We start from the raw sequence: 27,080 nt of genomic DNA on the forward strand, positions 1-27,080 counted from the left end.
TAATATGCATACAGGTCTGCATAGTAGAGAGCTAACCAGATCAGTGTGCTGCTGCTCATCCATTGTTAACCAGCAGCCCGGAAAGCAACGGAAAAGGTTTTTCCTCATCCTGGCTATGGAGTGTGGCAGAGTGTGTAAGTCACAAAAGTGGCTGAGCCAAATTACATATTTTGCAGGTCAAATAGTAAACATGTATTTCATTGGTACGCTATATGTACAGTGACTATACACTATATGTGTAGTTCTGCTTCAAGTATACCATGTAACTTTGCTTCAAGTATACCATGTAACTTTGCTTCAAGTATACCATGTAACTTAGCTTTTCCTCAATCGGTTAACATAATACTAATTAATGCAATTAAATAGCCTAAAATAGAAAATGCAAGTTGGACTGAGGTGTCAAGTTGGCATTTAATTGTATGTAACAGTCCCATCCAGGAATTAAACAAACAAGGACAACAGACACAGGACTCTCCACATAGCGCAGATATTAAACACAGGTTTACATTCAGCGTTCCTGACTGCAAGGCCAGGAACACAAGTGGCTTCACTAATCAATTGAAATGGTCAAAATTAAAAACAGGATTGGCTTGACATCTTTTAATCAGAAATAAGTTTGTTTAAAAAAAAAAATAAAATAAAAAAATAGGATTGCTTTCCTGTGATAATGCATTGGCGTCATAAAGTACAAAGTGCATAGCAAAAATATGTTCTCACCACAGGCTGCAGCACATTAAAGCAAGTTTTAATAAGTTCAGAAAAAATACATTTGTTCAAAGACGGAGATGTTTCCAGTGTATGCTGGGCAGTAATTATATATTAATGGATATGCTGCTTCTGCTTCCTCTGAGTATTGGTGCTGACTTTTTCTAGCTGGAAGAAGAAAATACACAGCAATTAGTACGTGCATCACTAATTATTTATAGCACACACAAAAATTACTTTCCCCCTGGGAGTCTAAGGTATATTTATTAACAAGGGTCAAATTCAGGCACATTCCCACTGGCCTAAATACTCAATTTGCTGTGGGTCCAATATGCAGCAAATGTATGCATTGAGGGACTTTGCAGGTCTTCCATGGGAATTAATGGAAAATCTTCAATAAAATCAGTGACCAGCCATTTGAAAAACAGCAAATGCTTAAAAGCAGAGTTCAACCCAAAAGTGGAAATTCTGCTTTAAGGCCTCCTTACCAGCCCCTGTTTGTGAAACTGAGCGTTTGGGGAGGAGGGGGAGCAGGTATCCGATTTTGACAGGTACCTGCTCTCTCTTCCGGTCACCTTGGGCGATCGGAAACAGAAGTTCTCCTTCCCAAAGTCTTCTGGGACACAACAGTCCTAGAAGATTTCGGGACCAGACACAGAGCGCAGCGCCGCTCCCACATGCGCAGTGGGTGCCCGGCTGTGAAGCCGCAAGTTGTTACAGCCAGGTGCCCATAGTAGGTATGCCGGCACCACCGAGGGAGGACACCCCTGGGGTGAGTACACCGCTGGATCATGGGACAGGTGAGTAGCTGATTAAAAAAGTCAGCAGCTACAGTTTTTGTAGCTGCTGACTTAAAAAAAAAAAAAAAAAAATTCCTGGAACTCCGCTTTAAACCCCACCATGAATAAAATGTATTTTTAAAAATTAGGGGAATATTACATGTAATGATAGTTTTTAGTATATTAAATTCTTTATTTAACACAATTACAGGCTGGCTAAATAATAGAAGCTGGGACAAACCAGAACACTGCCGGGGGGGGGGGGGGTTGGCTACATTTTAGGGCTCATTCAGAGAGGTGCTAAGACCTTTCCTTTGTGATGAGCCACTTTTTGCGCATGCAGTGTGCAGATGCATTAGCTGCATGCACATAGTTGCATATCAAAATTTGTCACGTGGGCAGGAGCTGATGCAGATCCGAATGCAGTGTCAGCGTTCAGATCCGTGCACACTCTCCTGCCTGCAAGCAGATCAGTCAAAATGATGGTGCTAAGCTCCCATCTTAATGAACTCCAATTAATACAGTTCAAGGGTCCATGCATGCTGGGCTTAAAAAATGCTGCTTCTACAGAGGTTTTCCTTCTTTTCCCTCCTGCCTGTAGAATCAGCTCAATGTTCTCCCATATGTTCATGCACATTATAGTATTTAAGCCTCCGGTCACATGGGTGCGACTTGTCATGCGATTAGACAGTTTAATATCGCATGACATGTTGCGTCCTATTCTTTGCACTGGAAACAGTAAAATTCAAAACCGATTTTGAAAGTAGTTCTTGAACTACTTTGTGAAAGTTCAGATGCGACTTGCATAGACCTCTGTGCATGAAGTCAAACAGGTGTCATTCAAGTTGCACCTAATATAGCACTGAAATGCTAGTTTGAAATCATGCTAGTTCAAGTGAAGTAGCACGATTTCAATGTCGCAATCGGTGTGACTGGGGTGTTAGAGGTATATTTCAAGAGAAGAGTTTAGACGCAGGAAGTTAAAAATAAAAAAAAACACATCAGAAGCACATTTTTTTGGAGAGCCAGAAAAAAAAAAACAAAGCTTACTCTCATAAACACGCCTAAATGCGGCATTTAGGTGTGTTAGGCATTTTCAAACATACATTGATTATAGTAAAAAATGAGCAATGTTTTAGCATGCTTTTAAAAGCAAATGTCCATAAGCTCTCCCAAACTCCTGTGCAATACGAGCCAATTTGAGCATTTTTTTTATACCGCTTTTAATGGAGGTTCTGCCATTTTTTTGCTCCTAGTGTACATGGACCCCAAGTCCTTGTTCACACTGAATGCGGCTTTGAAATTGTACAACTTAACTTGAAATCGCACAATTTCAAAAGCTGCATGTAAGTGCGACTACTGGTGCGACTTGGCTGACATCTTGCAACTTCATGTACAGATGTCTATGCAAGTTGCACCATTAATTGCCAAAAATAGTGCAGGAACTTTTTTTAAAATCGGTGTGGCACCACAATGTTGGCGTTGCACCGATTTGAACAGTTCCATTGCTGACAATAGGGCACAACTTCATCAAATCGCATGACAAGTCACACCACTGTGAACAGGGGCTTAAGGTTTAAGAAAGTACCTAGTACTAAACCCCTGGCATGTATACATAAAATCCAATCTCAAGTATTCCATTTCCCTGATAAAACGTACCCATCACCAGCAACATCCAATTCCAGTAATGTGTGGGAAACCACATGGGCTAACAAGCTGTCACTATTCACATAAAGTACTGGGATCACTCTTCAAAGAAGTGGGAGCAATCCCTTTACAAAAGGAGTCTACATATCCGAATGTTGGTCAAGTTTGGGAGAAATGTTGCACGTCATGAGCGTTGAAATGACGAGCCATTTTTCAGCAAGCTGTTTTTCTCCATTAGAGAAACCCTTACATTTCATTTTAGATTTGCAAAAGAGACAGATTTAAAGAGCGGCTCATTAGGAGAGGGTTATGAATGAGTTAAAGACAGAAAAACAAGGAGGACTTCCAAGCTTCAGAAAGGCTCATTATTGCTTACAGACATTTTTTAGCAAGGCGTAGTTAGAAGTGACAGGGAGATCTTCTACCACCTGTTGTTCTATGTAACCATCTGTTGATGTTTGGGCATATCAAAGAAAGTGTTGCTGAAAGCTACGCAACGTGACCACAAACAGCACTAACAATGACAATCTGTTGACAACCGTTTCTCATTCTAAAACACAAAAGATTCTGATTGTACCATCCCACTGACATTGGATGGGCAGAAGAGGTTTTCCTAGATGCACGGTTCTATCAAAATTCTCAACCAGTATTTAACCACTTAAGCCCCAGCCCTATTTCGGACACTTTTTGTTTACAAGTTTAAATCAGTATTTTTTCCTAGAAAACTACTTAGAACCCCCAAACATTATATATATTTTTTTAGCAAAGACTCTGGAGAATAAAATGTCGGTCATTGTAATATTTTTTATCACGCGGTATTTGCGCAGCGGTCTTTAAAGCGCCATTTTTTTGGAAAATTTTTGAAAAATCACATTTCACTAATTTTAAAAAATACTAAACAGTAAAGTTAGCCCATTTTTTTTGTATATTGTGAAAGAACATGTCACGCCGAGTAAATAGATACCGAACATGTTACGGTTTAAAATTGCGCCCCCCCCGTGGGATCGCGACAAACTACGGTCAATAGAGATCTCAATCTGCGACGCTTTAAATTTATTTAACGGTTACCAGTTTTGAGTTAGAGTATAGCTCTTTTTTTTAAATTATTGCTCACGCTCTGGCGATCGCGGCGATACCTCACATGTGTGGTTTGAACAGCGATTTCATTTGCGGCTCGACTTCCGTATACGTTTTTTTTTGTGCGCGAGCTAACGGTGACGGGGGCGGCTAAATTTTTTTTTTTTTTTCCCATTTATTTTTTTAACTTTATTAAAGTTTTAAAAAAAAAAAAAAATCTGATCACTTTTATTGCTGTCACAAGCAATGTAAACATCCCTTGTGACAGCAATATGTAGTGACAGGTACACTTTATGGAGGGATCGAGGGTCTAAAAGACCCTCGACCCCTCCACTACACTTCCCTGTATGCAAAATGCCGAAAACGGCATTTTTGCATACAGCCGTTTTTCAAATTTGCCGCCTTTTGCAGCACAGTAACCCGGAAGTGACGTCATGGACGCCGCCTCCGGGTTACGTCATCGGAGACCCGATCGATGCCGTTTCCGGCATTCATCGGGACTCCATCCAGCCGGCGGACGTGCCGGCTGGGTGCTCGGGGCTCCCGGTGGAACGGGAGCCCCGGGCAAAGCCACGGAAGGCGGCGGGAGGGGGGGGGGGGGGGGACGTCCCCTCCCGCCCCCCCGGGTACCGATCGAGCGGCTCCCGAGCCGCATCGGTCGGTACCGACGGAAAGCCAACCGTCGGCTCTAAACCACGGTACCGGGATGGTGCCTCTAGCTAGAGGCATCATCCCGGTACACTACCGCAAAGTTTACCGACGTAGACCTACGTTAGTATGCGGTAAGTGGTTAACCACTTAAGCCCCGGAGGATTTTCCTGCTAAAAGACCAGGGGGTATTTTGCGATTCGGCGCTGCGTGACTTTAACGGACAATTGCGCGGTCGTGCGACGCTGTACCTAAACGAATTTGACTTCCTTTTTTTTCCCACAAACAGAGCTTTCTTTTGGTGGTATTTGATCACCTGTGCAATTTTTTGATCACGCGCTATAAACAAAAAAAGAGTGACAATTTTGCAAAAATAGTAATATTTTTAACATTTTTTTCATGAAATTCCCCAAAAAAAAAAAAATGTAAAAATCAAAATTTTTTAACATTTTCAGCCAATTTGTTTTATCCTACCTATGTTTGGTGGTTAAAAAAAAAAAAAAAAAAAAAAAAAAAAAAAAAAAAAAAAAAAAAAAAAAAAAAAAAAAATCGCAAAAAGCGTATTTTTATTGGTTTGCGCAAAAGTTATCGCGTTTACTAACAAAGGGAAAGATTTGTCATTTTTGTTGTTTTTTTTTTAACGCGTAATGGCGGCGATCTGCGATTTTTTTTGCGGTACTGCGACATTGCGGCGGACAGATCGGACCCTTGACTGACATTTGACACTTTTGGGGTTACCAGTGACATTTCTACAGTAATCAGTGCTATACATATGCACTGTTACTGTAAAAATACACTGGTAGTGAAGGGGTTAACTTTATTTGGGAGGGAGGGGCTGTGTGTGTCCCTAGGGGCGTGCTTTCTACTGTGATTGGCTGTGGCTTGAGCTGTAAGGACACTGATCAACGGATCTACATAGTAGATCCATGTGATCAGTGTCTTTACAGCGAGGAGAATGACAGGTGGCTTGTTTACACAAGCTGCCTGACATTCTCCCTCTCCCCCGCCGATCGCCGAGTGACCGGCGGACATCGGGTCCGATGGTCACACGCGCGGGGGGGGGGGGGGGGGTCCGTGACCGCGCGGGCTCGCTCCCCAGACCCTCCCCGGCTAGTGACGTTAATTAACGTCACTCTGCCTGGCAGGGGCTGACCGCCGCAGTAAATCTACTTGCGGCGGTCGGCAAGCGGTTAAAATGCACTCAAATAAAAAAAAAAAAAAACAAGTGCATTTGCAATATTTTGCACTGGAGCAATAATGCACAGTATTCCTCTAGGCCAGAGTCCATACAGGGGCAGGGACCTACAATTATGTGGATGGAGGAAGCATTCGAGACATAACTGCACTTCTAATCCACGGAGATCTAAGGCCCCTTTCACACATAGGTCCGTTTTTCATCCATCCATTGACGGATGAAAAACGGACATCAATGCATCTCTATGGAAAAACGGACGGCAACGGATGATCATCCGTTAATATGCGTTTTTCATCCGCTTCCGTCAATGTCCGTTTTTTGAATGGATGAATGTCCTATTTTTCATACGTAAAAAAAACGTATCGGACGAAAAACTGATGTAAAAAAAACGGACAAACGGTCCGTTTTTCCATTGGTAGTGGATGTAAAAAAAAAAATGGACGGAAAAAAAACAGACGAAAAACCGATACATTTTGACGTGACTGATCTGATTAACTGAATGGACCGTATGTGTGAAAGGGGCCCAAGTGTTCCTCTGCCATAGTGGTTGATGGGACTTAGTCTTTCATTCACAGATCCCTGTAAATGAATGACGTGGCTGTGTGTGACTCTGAAAAAAATACAGAATGCTGCGGGAGAAGCACCCTTTGATTTTAGGTAAGAGGGGGCAGCAGAATGTGACCACGTTTCATAATATACAGAAAAATGGGCAAAATCGATTGCACTCTGGACGCTGGCTGACTGTGACCAAAACTGAAAAAAGTAGTGTAGATGGCTTCAGCTCTGCTTTCCACCTACAGGAGAGATCCTTCAGGCGTGTTTCGCTCCCTAGTGGGCATAATTGTTGAGGCCAGTTTTCTGCAGCACACCAAGCAGTTTCATACTGTCTACACCAGTTCATTACATGTCAAATTGGTGGATATCAGTGATAGGAGCATTACATTGGTCCTTTTTTTTTTTTGTCTACGGTGCTGATTTGTTGGTTGAAAAGTGCTCAAGACTGCACACGAATTTTGACGGCCAACAACAACCAACTGCAGAAGTGATGTTATGTTCTGGTCTACTTTTCGTGTGTTTTATCTTCACTGAGCATGCCCAGTCTTGCTCATCTGGCTTTTGTCAGCCGAAATCTGTACTGACTGACGAACAATCGGCTGTTCTGGTGACGGCCAACAAAAATTTTATAGCATGCAGACCAGATTTTGTTCGGCTGAAAAGTCGCAGTCGGTTGTCGGAAGCATCATACTAACAAGCCGACAATCGGCCGATCGGACGCTGGCCGAACATTTACGGCCAACAATCGGTACGTGTGTACGGGGCTTTATGCTACAAACCTGGCGAGTCTGACTTTCTAAAAATATATAGTTCATATTCCTATCGCACACCTTCCTTGTTTGTAGGCTCGTGTGTACTGGGTGCTGAAGCGATCACCAGTTGGCAACTGGATTAGTTACAAGTAAATACATATTCGCCAGCACACCAAGGATCTTGCAAAAGCAGTCCAAAAAAAAAAAAAAAAATTATTCAAGATACGATCACATCAAAAAATGGTGCAACGTTTCGGAGCCGCACAGGACCCCTTCGTCAAGCATGTGATGAGTACCCCACCAGACTCCCCACCCCACCAGACTTTCTAAAAAGACTCCGTAGCTGCCAAGTACATCCGAATAGCCCAAACCACATCCACTGCATGCAAAGCAATTTCCTTAGGATGTTTTGCCCTGGGACACAGGGAAGGCAACACAATGTCCTCATTCAGATGGAAATCAGAGACCACCTTTGGAAGAACAATGGACAGGGGCCACCTTAGCTTTGTGGATAACCAAATAAGGTGAACGCCAAGACCACGCCGCCATCTCCTTCCTCCTGCGCGCAGAAGTGATAGCCACCAAAAAGGCCACCTTCTAGGATAGCGTAAGCGGGGGAATCTCCCGAATATTTTCAAAGGGAGGTTTCTGTAGAGCTAAAAGCACCAAGTTGAGATTCCCAGGGCGGTAGTGGGGACTGCACCGGTGGAGGTAAATGTCGAACCCCCTGAATTAAAAAAGTATGCACAAGGGAGAGCGTGGCCAAGGGTCGTTGAAAGAAGACCGCCAATGCCGACACCTGACCCTAATAGTACTCAAGGCAAATTTCTGCTCAACCCCCCATTGAAGGAAGGTCCAGACCTGAGCCCCTGAAAAAGAGCGAGGGTGAACACCAAGCAACTCACATCACGAAAGGGACGCTTTCCACGTTCCTAGAAGTAGACTTCCTAGCCTTCAGTAGGGTGGGAATCACCGACCCAGATAATCCTCTATCCCTCAGCATCTGGCGTTCAACAGCCAAGCCGTCAAAGCCAGCGACTGTAAAGCATGATGGAAGATTGGCCCTTGGGACAGCAGATCCTCCCTGAAAGGTAGTCTCCACGGGGCATCAGCGACCAGCAGCACCAGGTCCAGGTACCAAGACCGGCGAGGCCAATCCAGGGCCACTAGAATGACTGGAATTCCTTTTGCCTCGATCCTGCGCAAATCAGACTATACTGGCCCCAGGAGTCCCACCAGCACGTCTGTGGCATCTGCTAGCAAATCCCGTGACCGTGCCACAAAACTGTGCACCTTCCTGTTGAGCCAAGACACCAACAGATCCACCTTGGGGGTGCCCCACCGGAGACACAGCTGATGAAACACCTCCCCTCCAGATGAAGGGACCACTCCCCTTGGCCCAACGTTTGCCGACTGAGATAATCCATCTGACAATTTCCCATCCCTGGAATGTGTACGACAGAGGGCCGGAACAAAACGTTCTGCTCAGGGAAGGATGCCGGCTACCTCCAAAGCTGCCAATACACTTCTTGTTCCACTCTTGTGATTGACATAAGCTACAGCCATGGCATTCTCCGATTGGATTCGCACCAGACATCCCTGAAAGCGATCTGTCCATTGATTTAGGCACAGCCTGATCGCTCAGAGTTCCAGGACATTGATCGGGAGTCTGGACTTTTCCAGTGTCCAAACTCCCAAGAGGAGTGCCGACCCAGGACACCTCTTAAGGAGGGTCTCCTCACATGGGTGCCTCATTGTGAATCGCTCTGGGACCACAAAGTTACTTTTTGGACATTCCCACTCTTTTGCGGCAAATCTGCCAAAATGGGAAGGAAACAAACACCCTCGCCGCTCTGGATGGCTTGTTAATGCTAAAAGGAACCGGTGCCTTTGCGGCACCTTCAGCTGATTCCTCCATTTTTAAAGTCTCACGCACAGACACATCTAGTGTATCCACCAGCGCCTACAGCAGTGGAGGAATCATCCTCACTATCAGAAACCATAGGGCGCAAGGCCGAAGACCCCTCAGGGTGGGCCCCGCCCGCAGCGGCCAGACCAGATTCAGAATCTGAGGAGACAGATGAGGCAGGGGGAAGGCGTGGGGTGCTTTTTTCTACCCCCCGCCACCCAAAAGTAACCTCAAAGGACTCCAGGACAGCCGTTAGTACATCGATGGATGATTGGGACCCGGAGGGGCCCTGCAGGCTCTGAGGGGGGGGGGGGGGGTCAGGTGGGGAAATGTGCTCCAAGGACTCCATGAGGAAGAAGGGTACCCCACAAAAGTGCAAAAACACTGCTAAGGGACACCCTCACTGCGTTGGTAACATTACCCGGTCGCCAGCTATAGAGCACCCACTTATCCTGCAGCAGAGAGAGGGAAAGTACCCCACCAGACTCGCCACCCCACCAGGTAGTCACCGGCAGCTCTAGGATCAAAGCACTCCACGTGTGGCGTTGAGGAAGGAAAGAAGGCTCCACAGTAATGGCTGCCATTCTATTCAATGCCAGACTAACGCAAAATGGCTGCCACGGCTACACAATCATGGCCGCCAGCCTATACAGAAAATAGGCTACAAAAAAAGGCGCCCTCCCATGTCTCCCAGGAGGGATCCCTGGGCCCAGGAAAGACACAGAGCAAGAAGGAGGGCCGTGGCAGGAGCTCCCCACAGGTACAGCCCCCTCCTCCCACAGCCGATCGTCGGCAGTGTACCCTCCCCTTGCCCCCCATCACCAGTACAGCACCCTGCCCCAGGAGGTAGCCAGACCACCATACAACCCCAGTATAGGGGGGAGGGGGGATGGGGGGCAGAGGGGGTTGATGAACCAAAGGACCATCAGACTCAAGGAGGGGGCCCAAGGGGAAGGAGAGGAACCCGGGGGTCCGACCGTCCCAGGGAGGGGCCCACATCCACCCCAAAATCCTCCAGGGGGATAGCTACTCACCATACCAGGAACCAGGCGGGCACCGCTCCAGACAGAACCTCCTCGCCATTGAAATGGGAGACTGTCGACCAGGAGGAAAGCTGCAATGCAGGCCAAGACTCGGTTGTATGCAACCTCGCGAGGCTTTGAACTCGCAGACCAGCCCCCATCGGGTGGGGCTATGTCGCGGCCCACCTAGCGTGGAGCTGAGGTCTGCGCACGCTCGCTGGCCAGACTGGGGTGACCACTGGCTCTAGATTATCCAGCCCATCACCCAGTCTGGCAGTTGATTTTTTTTTTTCTCCTGGTTTTTTTCCTGTGGGATCTAGACAGAAAAAAAAAAAAAAAAAAAAAGGAGTACCTATAGCAAAAAAAAAAAAAAAGGGGGGGGGGGGGGAGTATACCTCCTGGGGCTGCCCATAGGCGTAGTCAAGTTATTTTTCTGCCTAGTGTCCTACTCCTGTAGGGGGCAGTATAATCCGCTGATCTGGTATACTAATAGCTGTGGGTGCAGCTGTCAGAATACAATGTCCCAGCAGGGGGGTTGACTAGTGTATGGCCATCTTAAGCCTTAAATAAACTTCTGAATTTATGAGTGGATTTTATCACATACAATCTCATGTGTGTGTGTGTGTGTGTGTTTTTTTTCTCAATGTGATGGTTGAAGTATATTTTGCCAGCCTAACTTTAGATGCCCAAACGCATGGCAAGCATTGCCAGCTATTAAGGTGTGTTAAAAGGTACTGAAAGAAATAACCAAATATTTGTTTACAGAAAATGAGCCCAGTTTGCTGCCTATGACTTGTACAGCAACACTTTCTGGTGAGTGCATTTGGATTAGTGGTGGGACACACTGAAGCACTGTTGGAGTGGTCCAAAGAGACTTCTAGATCACTAAGGACTATCACTAGTCAAGATTGACACATATATATCAATATTTTTTGTTATTTACATCACTTTAGGATATCATTTTTGATATAGATCAGCAGGTATAGACTTCCTGATCACTACGCTCCATCCTCCATGGACATTTTCTTGATGCCGTTTCATTAAAAAGATTTTTGAAGGTCACACCACCCAAGTATGGAGTGCCTGGTCTAACTAAGATTGCAGGTACCCTTACTCCACCAATAATCTCTTCATGTGTCGGGAAAAACAGATACAAGGTACTGTTAAATGAATTGCTGATATTCCCAAGTCCTAAATAATCACATTTAATTTTTCAGTGTGAAGTTGTTACCTTCATTAACAAAAAAGTCAGCCATGTAAAAAGCAGCTTGTACAGCTTCAGCGGTATGAGAAATTGGAGACGTTTTCTTCCACTCAAATGGACTCTTTTCTGGGTGCCACTGAACTCCATAAAATGGGTAATCGTATGCTGGAAAATTCAGAACACAGATTGTCAGAGCAGGAAACACTGGTGGCAAGGCGAAACAATTCAATTTTATCCAAACTTTACTATCAATATAATCTAGGCTATATACAATTGCCACTCCAATCAATAATTCAGACAGCTGCCCTTGTGGGATACAGATGTTACCTATGTATAAAGCAATAGGTTTATATTGGACCTATCAGAGCATCCACATCCCTGTTGCCTCCAGTGAGAATCCCCTTGCCTTCCAACATGCCACTGAAAGATTCAACATGCAATTAAGGCCCTGTTTTGTTCACAATTGTCATCAGCAGATACCTACGCAGTCTGTCTCACAAGAAATCTACAATTCCATTAGCTTGGATGTGAATACCCAAGGTTCTAAGGGCTTGTTTACACCTACGTCACTATATGAAGACTGATCCATGATGGATCACTTTTTAGAGAACGATGGAGGCGCAACTGACTGCTATTCGGGAGAAGATACTGACCCCTTTTTTTTTTCCTTTGACAGATGAATGGGGTATTTGAATATGAATACCTGCGCAAGAGCTTAACCACTTAAGCCCCGGAAGATTTTACCCCCTTCCTGACTAGGGCCTATTTTGCGATTCGGCACTGCGTTACTTTAATGGACAATTGCGCAGTCGTGCGACGCTGTACCTAAACGAAATTGACGTCCTTTTTTTCCCACAAACAGAGTTTTGGTGGTATTTGATAACCTGTGCGATTTTTTTGATCATGCGCTATAAAACAAAAAAAAGAGTGTAAAAAAAAAAAAAAAAAAAAAATCGAATAAAATAAAATTAAATAAAAAAAAAAATATTTACAAAAAGCGTATTTTGATTGGTTTGTGCAAAAGTTATTGCGTTTACTAACTAAAGGAAAGATTGTCATTTTTGTTGTTTTTTTTTTTAACGAGTAATGGCGGCGATCTGTGATTTTTTTTTTGCGGGACTGCGACATTGCGGCAGACAGATCGGACCCTTGACTGACATTTGACACTTTTGGGGTTTCCTGTGACATTACTACAGTAATCAGTGCTATACATATGCACTGTTACTGTAAAAATGACACTGGCAGGGAAGGGGTTAAGTGTGTCCCTAGGGGCGTGCTTCCAACTGATTGTATGTGGCTACTGGTGTAAGAACAGAGATCAACGGTCCTACATAGCAGAACCGTGTGATCTCCATTCTTGCACAGGGGAGAATGACAGGCGGCTGTGTTTACATTAGCCGCCTGCCTTTCTCCTGCTGTAGCGGACAATCGCGAGTGCCCGGTGGACATCGGGTCTGCCGGGCACATGCGCAGGGGAGTCCGTGAGCGAGCGGGAGCGTGCCTCTGGCGGTGCGCGCTCCCTAGAGCCTCACAGGCTAGCGACGTAGACCTACGTCGCTTTGCCTGTGAGGGGCTGACTGCCGATTTAAATCGGCGTTAGGCAGTCGGCAAGTGGTTAAAGTGGTTCTAAAGCCTAAAGCTATTTTTACCTTAATGCATTATATGCATTAAGGTATAAAACCTTCTGTGCTGCAGCTCTCCCCCAAAGCCCCCCCCCCTTTCATACCTGAGCCCAATCCAGCGATGTGCACGAGCGCAGCGGCTCCAGTTGCTGTCTCCCGCTGCTGTCAATCAAATCCTGTGACGCCAGAGGTGGGGCCGTGCACCGCTGTCTGGGTCAATGAATGCGCGCACAAGTGCCCCCCAGGGAAAGCAGCTTTCTGTGGGGGCACCTAATGAAGAGGAGGGGCCTAGAGCACTGGCAGGAGACCCTAAAAGAGGAGGATCCGGGCTGCTCTGTGCAAAACCATGGCACAGAGCAGATAAGTATGACATGTTATTTTTATTTAAAAAAATAAATAAATAAAAAGTTTACAACCATTTTAGGCTACGTTCACATCTTGGTGTTGCTATTTACAGGCGTTTTTAGGTTGACTAGTGACCAATGGAAAAAAATAAAACGCCTGTAATCTGCCCAAAAAGAAGCTCATGTACTTTTTTGAGCGTTGGGCGTTTTGCTTAAAACGTCAAAAAGCTCAGATGTGAACAGGGGCCATTGAAATGAATAGGATTTGTCTTGTTGGGCGTATTTCGAGCTGATCCTAGAGCAGAAAAACTCCCCAAAATGCCTACATGTGAACTTAGCCTTAATGTTTGGTTACTGGTTGCATACCTAGTCACTTAAATATGTTGCATTGTGGCAATACTGCCTTTGAGAAACTAACAATTAAACAGATGTAATAAACCTACCTCAGTCTATCTGAAACAAAAACAAAGGTTTTAGATGGAATTGTACTTTATGTGTAAACTCCACATCTGGAAAAATGAAGATTTACAAATGAGCTGGGATTAAATCCCAGAATGTCCTTTATTAATATTTTCATAAGAATTTTGGAGCAGGCCTTTCCTGCTGGGGAGGGCACAGGCTGATACAGGCACCTAAGAATTGCTCACTACACTCCATATCTAGCACACAGATGTCATCCTCTACTTCTCCCTGTGCTAAATACGCAAACCACAAGGATGACTCGTGTTCTGTATCGCAAACCACAATTTAGGAGTAAAAGAACACAATTGTGCTTAAGGGAATTTGACTCTTTTAGGAGATCTAATTAAAAATCACAAGATCTCCATCCTAATGTCTTGTTTACAGAACAAATTCTCCCCCCTGAGATCCTTATAATGCGACTGAAGCATTCTGGCCTTTCCCAAAACAGGGATTGATTTCAATACATGTGGGGTTTTTTATTTTTTAAACAAAGCTGAACTCTCACTTTCCATAAAAAATAGAGCTTTGTACAAAAACTCTGATGTCATTAGTGCCCTCTACATAGGCAGCGTACAAAACTCTGTAGAGACAGTATTGAAATAAGACACAAATAAAGAGAAAATGAGTGTGTGATATTTGTGTCAAGTGACCATTTTCCAAAAAATATCACAATCGATAATCAAAGAGCCAGTTCATTAAGATAAAATATTGAATTTATGGAAAATATGGCAAAAATCAGTAAACATGTACAGTAAATATTGCATAAAACCATAACATAAAAGTCAATTTTACAAAAAAAAAAAATTAAATATTATATACATTTCAAATAATTTTAGGAATGTAAACAATGAGAATCAGAGGAGTCTTGCACTTGGCAATAAGGTAAGAGCCCATTCAGACTAGCGCGAATTGTCAGGCGACTTGTCAGCCTGACAAGTCGCGGTAGGTTGCGGTCCATTGATTAGCACAGGACCCGTTCTAATAGGAGCGACACAAGTCACTCCGACTTAGAAAAAGGGTCCTGTACTACTTTGGGGCGACCTGGGAGCGACTTGCATAGACTTCCATTATGTGAAGTCCCTGCAAGTCGCACCGAAGTCGCGGTGCACGCGACTTCACAGGTCGCCCCCCCCCGAAGTCGGATCGCCTCAGTGTGAACTGGCTCTAAAAAGTAATAGGTGTATCAGTGTGTGGTAATGTTATGCCCTTAACTCCGAAATGTAAATCATTTGTAACATTGTACAAAAAGGGAGATCATTCTGTGAATGAATTCTCAATAAAGCTAGCCATACATTTATCAGTTTTTTTTTTTTGAACAGCCAGAGAGATGAAGTAGCAGATTCTTAATTTTGGTTTTGTTTATCCTTTGTTTTTATATAGTAAGATATCAATAAAAGCATTGATTTTACCAATATTGAATAAGCCGTGCTAGATAGAGTAGAGCCCAACTGTACCTTGTTTAAATTGTTGCATATTGTCTAATGGGGTTGTAGTCTAAACTATAAATTAAATAAAGGTTTCTTTTCTGGTGACTACCCCTTATACGTTTTGCAATTATCCAAGTGGGATGGATTAGGAACCTTGAGGATTAAAGTCTCTTCATTATCTTCCATAATACATCAAAGGCACGACCATTGGTTCCTCCACACAAGCCAAGGTGCTGGGTATAATCCTACATTCAGACCTCTCCTTCAGCCCCCCATATCCAATCACTGGGTACATCTTGCTGCTTTACCCTCCACAACATTTCCACAATTTGCTCCTTCCTGGCTAACGACACCACAAAACAACGTATTTACTCCTTGGTTATTTCCCACCTTGACTACTGAAATTCCCTCCTCACTGGCCTACCTTTACACAGACTATCTATCCCGCTTCAGTCCATTATGAATGCTGCTGCTAGAATAATACACCTTACTAACAGATTCATGACTGCTGCTCCTCTTTGCCAATCCCTTCAATGGCTTTCCCTACACCACCATATAAAATTCAAAATACTAACTACAACATACAAGGCCATCCACATCACCCCCAGCAATATCATCAACCTCATCTGCAGATATCACCCGAGTTGTCCTCTCCTCCCAAGACCTCCTGCTGTCTAGCTCCCTGGTTACCTCCTCTTATGCTCGCCTCGAGGACTTATCCAGAGCCTCTCCCATCCTTTGGAACTCACTACCTGCCTTTAGGCGATCCTTGAAAACTCACTTATTCAGGGAAGCCTATCCCCACCTCCACCCAACTGTACCCGAGTCACCTCCAACAGATCATCCCTGTAGCTATTACCTTTTGTACCACCTCCCCCTCCCTTTAGATTGTAAGCTCCATGAGCAGGGCCCTTCTATTCCTTCTGTATTGAACTGTAATAGAATTGTACTGTACCCCCTCTACATTGTAAAGTGCTGCGTAAACTGTTGGCGCTACATAAATCCTGTATAATATTAAATAATAACAAAAAACAACAACACAGTAAGTTTAGTCCAAAGTCCTACCTTCCATAGTGGATACAAATTCCAAGTCACCATCTGAGTTTGTTGACAGAACATTATAAAACTTCCTTAGTTTCTCATTTTCTGTATAATTCTATAAAAATAAAACAGATTTACATGTAAAGCATAAAAAAAAAAAAATTATATTTTACATATTATATATATATATATATATATATATATATATATATACATATATATATATATACACACATATACATATATATACACACACACACACACACACACACACACACACATACATACAACCGGTGGGCCCAGGAAAATTCAGCATGCGACCTGGCAAGCCATGGTGGCCGGCATTTATGGAGGGATACAGGGATGCATTGATGCTGTGGCAGCACAGAGAATGCAGAACAGACACCACTATAGGGATGCCAGGGGTGCCATTTTTGTAAAAGCACCAACAGAGAATGCAGGGAATTCCATAGAGCCAGGCAAGTAAATGACACATAGCTATATCAGGGGGGTTGGTGCTGGAGTGGGTTGTGCCCCCCAAGATTTCAGTTGTGCCCCCCAAAGTCCCTCTCCCACCCCACATACCAGGATTTTTGCAATCACGAATTTTACAAACTGTCCGTGAATTTAGGCTTCCTTAACACTACTGCAGGTGGTATCGCAGCTGTTGCTGGACCTACAACCACCCACAGCCAAAACATGCTGCTCTTTACAGACATGCGGAGCTGCCTTTATTCCTAATGCCATTCCCATGTATCTAAAAACGCAGCACGTTTTCAGGTGCAGGTGCAAGAGCACCATGCCATTTCCTGCCCGCTGCAATTTACAAATGGTACAGAAACCTTTTTCCTGCATGAAATGCAGGCACAGCAGCCCATTCATTTGAATAGGCTGCTGCCGTGTCTGAGCAAATACAGCCCAAGACAATTTCTTTTCTTCCAATGAGACCCAGGAAGGTAAAATAAAAGGTGTTTTGTAGTAAGAGTGGTGGGAGATTTAGAACCCCTGTCAGATTTGCATTTCTCTCAGTGTACCTGATGTAATTGTTTGCAAATGTTCCTTTAGTTGGCTACACACATTACAGCTATGTAGTGTATAGGGCCTAAACAAACCATTCAACTTATATCCAGTGAGATAGGCCCGCACACGGAAGAACTGTTGGTACAAAAAGATTTGGATTGTAATGTGTGCGGACAGCTTTAGGTATCGTTTGTGATTCAATATATGTGTAATAGGAAATCAATGTTTATTAGGTTCAGATTTTGACCAAGAAGCATCATACATGAACCCAGAGATAACCAGCTGAATTAATCATTTGAGCCCTAGTATAAAAGTTTTTATTTATTTTTTTCACCCACCTTCAAGGACAGGCTCCAGGAATGAAAATGTGCAGATATTGGTTCCTTTGCCAGAGATTGATACAGCGACGGGGAGATTGTTTGGAACAATCTGCTGCTTAATGCACCTACAAGACAGTACAGTATAAGATAGATCAAATAAACTAAATTTATAACACAGGAGAAAAAAAAAAAATTTAAAATAATTTCGGTAAAAGTCTTTCCATAAGATTGTACTATATGTGCATTTAACATTTTATGAATTATATTTTCCCGTAAAATCCTAACTTGTACAGACATCCAACATCTGCTGGGTGCCACCTTGCATGTGATGTCAGCAGCTCCAGCAGGCTCAGAGATACTCTATAGCAGAGATTTGCAAACTGTGGCCCTCCGGCTGTTGCAAAACGACAAGTCCCATCATGCCTCTGCCTCTGGGTGTCATGCTTGTGGCTGTCGTCTCGCTATGCCCTCATGGGACTTTTAGTTCTGCAACAGCTGGAGGCTACACTTTGCATATCCCTGTTCTATAGCATTTCCCTTCACTCCTCCCACAGCAGCTACATAAAAAGGTTATGTAGGGAGGGGAAGAGGAGAGGAGGGTTTAGAAACTGGGCCAGCACAGTCAGCAATTAGATACTCCCAGGAGAGAAGGGCTGTGATGTGCAAGGTGGGAGGGGGCTGTAATAGGAAAAACTCTTCCTGAAGTAGTCAATCCAACCTAACCCTTTAAATTACCCTTAAAATCTTCCCTATCAGTTATCCCTTAAACCTTTACCTCTATGTTTACCCTAACACGTAAAGTGGCTTTAAAAAGGTACAAGGTTTTTTTACTTTCATGCATTTTATGCATGAAGGTGAAAAAAAACCTGTGTGCAGCAGCCCCCCCCCCCCAGTTACTTACCTGAGCCCCCTCTCATTCCAGCGACGTCCACAAGAGCCTTGCCTCTCCAGGGACTTACGCTCATTATTGGCTTTGGCAGCAGCAGGAGCCATTGGCTCCCGATGCTATTAATCATAGCCAATGAGCCATGCAGGAGACAAAGAGGGCGGGGCCAAGCCGCTCCGTATGTGAATGGATACACAGAGCCTCGGGTCAGGAGCGCGCCTGTTTAGGTGCCCCCAAAGCAAGCCACTTGCTGTGGGGCACCAAGCAGGAGGGAGGAGCCAGGAGCGCCAGAGTTTGACCCGAGAAGAGGAGGATCCAGGCCACTCTGAAAAACTGCCGCACAGAGCAGGTAAGTATAACATGTTTTTTTTTTATTTTTTATAAATAACAAAGACTGGCCTGATTTGATATATTAAATTGGAGCCAATTGCCAGCAATGGCACCATCCGATTCCCAAAAGTAGTTTCTGTACAACTTTTGGTGATTTTAGGGGGGCGATTGCCATAGACATTGGTGCAGGAATCTGTCTTTGAAACTAAAATGCGGGCTTGAAATCGTGCAAGTTCAGCTGAACTCGCACTATTTCAAAACGGCCTCAGTGTGAACCTGGGCTAAACTGCATATATAGCCAAAACATTTCTTTAAGTATTGGATAGTAAAGGGTTAAAAACCATTAGGTTTGGGTTTTTTTGCTGTCAGTCCTGTTGGTGAGATTGTTCTGGTGAGAACGCTCATTTACAGCATTGCAGTCTGGCGCTCGTTTCAGTGTGTGTTATTCCTCACATTAACTTACGTTGCATTAAGGCTTGCCATTCATTTGAATAGGCTGGCTTTGCACCAGAACACACAAACATGCCTGCGCCATTTTTTGCCAGCGACCATAAAGCAGGATGGATGATTGGCCCTTGGGACAGCAGGTCTTCCCTAAGAGGAAGTCTCCAAGGAGCGTCGGGGACCAGCCATATCAGATCAGTGTACTAAGACCGGCGAGGTCAGTCTGGAGCCACTAAAATGACCGGAATCCCTTCTGCCTTGATCCTGCACAGGAGTCTTGGCAGAAGTTTGAGAAGGGGGGGGGGGGGAACGTAAATCAGACAATACTGTCTCCAGGGAGCCATTAAGGCGTCTGTGGCGTCGGCTAGAGGATCCCGAGACCATGCCACAAACCTCTCTACCTTCCTGTTAAGGTAAGATCCCAACAGGTTCACCTCGGGAGTACCTCACCGGAGGCACAACTGATGAAACACCTCTGGATAAATGCAACCATTCCCCCTGGTCCAACGCCTGTCGACTGAGATAATCCGCTTGTCAATTTTCCACCCCTGGAATGTGCACGGCGGAGAGGGCTGGAACAAATCGTTCTGCTCACCTTAGAATACTGGCTACCTCCCGAGTCGCCAGGGCACTTCTTGTGCCCCCTTGGTGATTGACATAGGCCATGGCCTTGGCACTGTCCTATTGAATGAGTACCGTACACCCCTGAAGACGAACTGTCCAATGATCCAGACAAAGTCTGATCGCTCGGAGTTCCAGTACATTGATTGGAAGAGTCCAGACCCCTTGAGCACAATCTGTGCCGAGGACCCCTCCCCACACGGACAAGCTGGCAAGCGTGGTGAAAACCGTCCAGTACAAGGGGAGAAAGGACTTTCCCTGTCCAAGTCCCGGAGAACAAAGCCACCAGATCAGGGTTCCTCTCACACCCCGGCTCAACAGGATCAGATTGTCTAGAGGCTGAGGATTCTTGTCCCATTTTGCCAGGATCTCTCTTTGCAGAGATCTCATGTGGAACTATGCAAACAGAACCGGCTCAAAAAGGTAGACACCATCAGGCCAAGCACCCATATGCAAGCTCGGATGGATGACCATCTGCTAGACAACAGAAGCTGGATTGCCTCCTGCAATCTCTGGAGTTTTTCCAGAGGAAGAAACACTCTGGCTGAGGCCGAGCCCAGAGTCAGACGCGGATACTATAGTCTCGTGGACAGAACCAGAGCAGACTTCTGAAGGTTCAGAATCCAACCGAACTCCTTCAGAGTTCGCAGAGTAATCTCCAAGTTGTCCATCAGAGCAGTCGGAGACTCCATTAACATCAGAAGATCGTCCAGGTACCCCAGTACCGCAATCCCCCGCTGACGCAACAATGCTAGTACTGGGGCAAGCACTTTCCTGAAGACCCGAGGAGCAAAGACAAGACTAAAGGGTAACACCACAAACTGATAATGCTCCTTGCCCACAGGAAAGCGGAGGAAGCGCTGGTGACTGGCACCTATTGGAATGTGAAGGTAAGCATCCTTGATGTCGATAGAAGAGAGAAACTCCCCTGGATTTAGGGATGCCACTACCGTGTGAATGGACTCCATTTGGAACTACTGAACCCACGCACAAAGGAGTTCAGCTCCTTGAGGTGCAGAATTGGATATACCTTTCCTTCTTTCCTGGGAACTGTGAACAGCTTTGAGTAAAACCCCTAAAAACATTCCGAAGTCGGAACGGGGAAACTCACCCCTTGAAGTAACAAATCTTGCACCGCCCCAAAGAGACCCGTAAACAATCTGGGGACAAGCACAGGTAGTGTTGCCTTAGGCGTTTAGGCGTAATCTCCCTTACCGTGTTTTGAGGATGAGGAGTAATGTATAAATCTCCTATAATAATTGTAAATAGATGGATGTAAATATTTATTTTTCAAGATATTGAGTATTGATTTCAAATGGATAAGTATGCTTGAAATGCATGCCTGGGCTACCTAGGAGGGGTCTGCTATTTACACTGATAAACAAACGGTAGTACAGCCCTGTAATTATGTTCCTTTTCCCCAGACATTACGGGGGCCAGGAAATAATTGATAATCTTCCATGACAGGTCATTCCTTTATCTAGCCCTCTACTTCAAAGACTGTCTCTTTAGATATGTAATGAAGTTGGTTGGCTGTCCAAGGATGGACAATTTGGCCCAGGAGACGACCTAGCATGATTAATCCCCACCCAGAGAGGAGGACTATCGAGAGGCTGAGTTATGCTAAATATAGGGTACACCAATCAGAATGGCTCTGAGCAAGGCGAGATGGGTCTATATTAATATAGGTGAGGAGAGAGATCACTCTCTGGCAAGCAGACTAGGATGAAGATACTGGGGATGGTAAATATAGACGATACCTCTCACACTTAGAATGTATACATGCTTTTTCTCTTAAGTGTTTGAATACACATGGCAGGCACCATGCCTGAAGTGAAAAGGTAACTTAACTCCATGCTCAATACGTACATGGTATTGTAAATAGGGCTATTGTGGGTAATTTGTTAATAACATTGAAAGCCAAGAGATCTGTACTAACAATGTGTTGTAAATACTGTTTAGTGTGTAATTTGTAATATATATATATATATATATATATATATATATATATATATATATATATATATATATATATATATATATATATATATATATATATATAAATTTATTTATTATGTAACCCATTCAATAAATGTGTATTGCTGATTGAACTACCTCTTTTGTGTAAAGATCTCTCTGGATCTAGATGTGTATAGGTGCATGCTACTAAAATAATGGGGGTGTATGCACAGGTACACAGAACAAAAGGCAACAGTAGAAAAGGAAGAACCTTTCCAGAGGGATAAGACCGAAACGTGATCTTGTAGCCGGACTGAATGACTTTGTGGACCCACTTGTCTTTTACCAGGGAGGTCCACAGATCCGGAAACCAGCGAAGATGTCCCCCACCAGATATGGGTTAGGGCGCCCCTTCATGCAGAGGAAGCCTTGTCTGCAAGAACCCGCTAGTGACTTGCCAGACCAGGCCCTCCAAGGGCTCTAAGAACCCTTGTCTTGAGACCCTGAGGGACGAAAAGGTCTCAGAGCCGAGAAGAATGCCCCCCCCCCCCGGCTCCTTGTCCTTGAAAGCTTGCAGAAGAGTACTCTTCCCCCCGTGAGGCTCTGGATGACATCATTCAAGGAAGCTCCAAAACAGGTGATCCCCCCCCACAAATGGGAAATCAGCTAAGGCCTTTTTAGAAGTCTGATCCGCAGACCAGCATTTTAGCCAGATAATACATTGGAGGACCACTGCTAAATTAGACAGTCTGGAAAGCAAAGAGGCATCACAGAAAATGTAGCCCCTGGACCAATTGACCCACCAGCTCCTCAAAAGGCAGGGGGAGGCTGTTCCCCCTCCAGGTCCCGGCGTAAAAGTTTAGCCCACTCGCTCAGAGTTTGTGACACCAAGGGCAATAGTAAATACCGACCTAAATGCCGAACCAGCCACAGTGAACATATGGTGGGTCAGGAGCCTCCGACCTCCTATCAGCCAGATCCTTAAAGGCCAGGGACTCCTCAACCGGAATTATGGTGGCTTGATTTAACCTGGAAACCGGCGAGTCCACTACAGGTGGGACCGTCCACTTTTTAAGCAAGGAATCCTGATAAGGATACCTCATAGCAAAACGCTTAAGGACCGCAAAGGTGAATTTTGAACAACCTCACTGTTTAGTGACAATATTATCAAAGTAAGCAGGAAAGGGGAACACCCTCGCCGCCTTTGAGGGCCTGTGGGTGCCTCCGACGGCGCATTAGCCGCATCCTCCATCTTTAACGTTTCACGCTCTAACACAATCAGCGCATCCACCAGCGCCTTTTCATGCGTGGCTAGAGGAGCAGAGGAATCACCCTCCCTGGCAGAGCATGCAGGGTGCGTGGACATAGACCCAAAAGGGTAACTCGCATCTGCGGCGGCCGAATCAGATTCAGGCTCTCATGAGACAGATGAAGCAGGGGATCAGGTGGTGAAATGTACTCCAGGGACTCCAATAGAGAAGAGGGGGACCCACACAAAAAAAAAAAAAAAGAAGTGTATAATACTGCTGAAAATACCCCCACCACGCTGGTGGTACTACAGGGTCCAGCACAGAGCACTACCGCTGCTATAGCAGAGAGAGGAAGAGAAAACCCCACCAAAAGACTCACCACCACCAATCAGGCACTTACAGCACACCATGCGGCGATCAGAAAGAGAAAGATCCAGGAGTCAGCACTAGGGGATGAGGAGGGGCTCCCACCGCCAAAATCACCGCCCCTATAGCTTCAAAAACATGGTCGGCGCCATTTCCAATGGGAGACTACAATAAAATGGCGGCTGAGGCTACACAAACATGGCCGCCGATCACAGCACAAAAAGGCCCCAAGAAAATAGTGGCGCCACGCAGCTCCCAGGCGCATGGAACACGAGCCCAGCAGGGTGCCCCCACCAGGGTGCCCCCACCAGGTACAGCCGCCCCCTCCCACATGTCAACCTTCCGGTCGTCGGCAGTGCGACCCCCACCCTCCCCCCCAAGCTTAACACCCCTGACGACCTAGAAGGTATGGCCACCTCATGCGGGGGGTAGGCTGATGGGGGGGGGGGGGCCGTGACAGCCTGCAGAAGACCATCCAGAAGAGGGGGGAGGGCTGAATGGGAACGAGGGGAACCTGGGGGTCTGACCATCCCAGAAAGTGGCCCATGTCCACCCCAAAAATCTCCAGGGTTGGAGGGGGGTACAGCTACTTACCATACCAGGAACATGATGGGCACCGCTCCAGACAGACAACCCCTTCGTTGGAATAGAGGAGGCTGTCAGCCAGGAGGAATGCTGCGACTCAGGCCGAATCCAGGTCGTATGTGCCCTCACGTTTAACTTGCAGGCCAGCCCCTGTCCAGTGGGGCTATGTTGCGGTTGACCTAGCGCGGAGCTGAAGTCTGCACGCACTCACTGGCCAGACTGGGGGGACCCTCAGGATCTAGATTATCCACTCCGTCACCCAGTCCGGCAGTTGATATTTTGTTCCTGTAAGAATCTACTAAGATAGAAAAAAAATTCCATTTAAAAAAGTAAAAAATGCCAGGACCGGAGATCCCAGCAAGGAACTAGGTCCTTACTCCTGACTAGGCAGAAAAAAAAAAACAATGCCTATAGCGGAGAGTGATGGTATACGCCATAGGACTGCCCCATAGGCCTAGTCAAATTTTTTCCTAGTGCCTAGTGTCCCACTCCTGTAGGGGGCAGTATTACCCAACTGTCAAGAAGATAAAAGGAGCTTTATCAGTCAATGAACGAAATGAAAATTTTGGATTTCCCCCTTGGTTTCCATCGGGGTGACAGTGCTTTCCAGGACAAAGACAATGAATCGTCAATGGGGACACAGACAGCAATAAAAAACTGACAAAGGCTCACCAATCTACTTAAAACTACAAAAACACATTTTGGCTATGGATACACTTGAAACCAAAATTCATCACAACCATCTCCAGAGGCTCTAAATTGGTGGAGTGAAAAATCCAAATGCTAGCTCTGCATACAGTAAACACTTTATGGTTGTAGCTTTTGCAAAAAAAAAAAAAAAAATCATGTGACATGGCTGATTACTCCGTACAAAAGGGGTCACCATGATCATTGTAAAAAAATGAAAACTACATGTAAATCAAAATGTGCCACTGTGTGGGTGAATCAACCCTAGTTTGAGACCCAAAGTTGGTAAAATGTCCACAGACCCCAGCCTTGGCTATTGGCATGGTGATGGGATTGAGCTACTGTCACAGGTAGTGGAAGCCACTGGAGCCAGGAGTTTAAACCTGGAAGTTGAGCAGTTGATGGAGCCACTAAGCCTTAACCTTCCATTTAAAAACTATGACTTAGGGGTTCTGCATGGAATGACTTGCGTGTGCATATCTACACAGCAGAAAACTATCTATTCTACCTGTATACAGGTAAAGTGCCATTTTGTAAAAGGGACTCTCTGCTGACAGGGTAACTTTAACCTGAAAAGTAATTTTTTCTTAGGGTTTTCTTTTAGGTTGCTCAAAATAGTAAAGGCCAACTTCTAAAAAAAAAAAAAAAGTACTTACTTTCAGTGAAGTTTAGAGGCAATGAAACACCATCTGTATGAGTGGTCGTTAGGAGGAGTTCCCCACTTGTTAAAACGGTCATTTGTTCAAATCCTAAACATGTTCCCCAAAAAGGAAAATAGTCACCTCGGTCATTTGCCTGTAGAAGAGACAATGAGAATGTTAATCTTACTCATTAATTTGGAGCATGTTATGAAATCAGCAGCAAGCCAATTTTAGGGGGTCACTTTTAACCAGTTCTGGAGCAGAAGGATTTGCCCCCTTAATGACCAGGCCATTTTTTTTGCGATTCGGCACTGCGTTACTTTAACTGAAAATTGCACTGTTGTGTGACACTGTACCTAAATAAAATTGATGACCTTATTTTCCACACAAATAGAGCTTTCTTTTGGTGGTATTTGATCACCTCTGCAATTTTTATTTTTTGCGCTTAAAACAAAAAAATAGCGACAATTCTGAGAAAAAATAAATAAATAAATAAAATAAATATATATATATTTTTTTTTTTTTACATTCTGCTATACAACATTCCCAAAAAAATTTTTTTTTTTTAAAAAAAAAAAAAAAAAAAAATCACATTTTTATCATCCTTTTAGGCCAATTTGTATTCTGCTACATATTTTTGGTAAAAAAAAAAAAATCCCAATAAGCGTATTTCTGATTGGTTTGCGCAAAAATTATCACGTCTACAAAACTACGAAAAATATGTAGGTTATTTTTACTAGTAATGGCGGCGATCTGCGATTTTTAGTGGACTGCAACATTGCGGCGGACAGATCGGCCCCCCAACTGACCTATTTGATGCTTTTTTTTGGGGGGGGGGGGGACCAGTGATATTACTACAGTAAATCAGTGCTAAAAATATGCACTGTTATTGTAATAATGACACTGGCAGGGAAGGGGTTAACCTAGTGGGTGATCAAAGGGTTAAATGTGAGCCTAGGGGAGTGTTGTGAAATGACCACAGAGACCTGTGATCTTCTATAGCAGTGATCATTTCAGAGAGAAGAACGGTCAGCTGTGTTTACAACAGCTGACCGTTCTTCTCTCTCAGCAGGGAGCGATCGCGGGTGCCCGGCAGCAATCGTGGCCACCTGCATCAGCATCCCCGCTGCCTAGTGGGGGCGGGAGCGCTCGCCCCCCAGCACCATGCACATGACCAATGTAGTACTATGTAGTTTCACGCAGCCGAGCTAGCCTGCCGCAGTAGAAATGTGGCGGGAGGTCAGCAAGTGGTTAAAGCTTTTGTAAAGGCTCCGGCATTTTTTTTTTTTTTAAGAAACAAACATGTCATACATACCTTCTTTGTGCAATGGTTTTGCACAGAGCAACCCTGATCCCCCTTGTGACCCCTGCTGGCGATCTGGACCCCAGCAAGGCTTTTGGAGATACTTTTATAACCCTTTCCAGCTTTATGCAAGTCAACAATTCTTAACCGTAGGTCTTCTAAGAGCTCTTTTGTGCGAGGCATCATTCACATCAGGCAATGCTTCTTGTGAAAAGCAAACCCAGAACTGGTGTGTGTTTTTTATAGGGCAGGGCAGCTGTAACCAACACCTCCAATCTC

The 27,080-nt window shown here is 44.8% G+C and overlaps 1 protein-coding gene across 1 annotated transcript in view; it reads right to left on the bottom strand.

Annotated features, from left to right (window-relative positions):
• Nucleotides 1-392: 392 nt before the first annotated feature.
• The window catches only part of GGH (gamma-glutamyl hydrolase), a 95,803-nt gene continuing 69,115 nt past the window's right edge, over nt 393-27,080 (bottom strand). Inside the window, exons 5-9 of the mRNA XM_082259146.1 lie at nt 25,514-25,652; nt 17,748-17,854; nt 16,414-16,504; nt 11,521-11,658; nt 393-873 (exon numbers count right to left, since the gene is read on the bottom strand). Of these exons, the coding sequence (XP_082115272.1) occupies nt 755-873; nt 11,521-11,658; nt 16,414-16,504; nt 17,748-17,854; nt 25,514-25,652 (594 nt within the window). The 3' untranslated portion in view covers nt 393-754. The remainder of the gene's footprint in view (nt 874-11,520; nt 11,659-16,413; nt 16,505-17,747; nt 17,855-25,513; nt 25,653-27,080) is intronic.

This window comes from Pelophylax lessonae (genome assembly GCF_965119305.1).
Source record: "Pelophylax lessonae genome assembly, chromosome: 5".
NCBI lineage: Eukaryota > Metazoa > Chordata > Amphibia > Anura > Ranidae > Pelophylax > Pelophylax lessonae.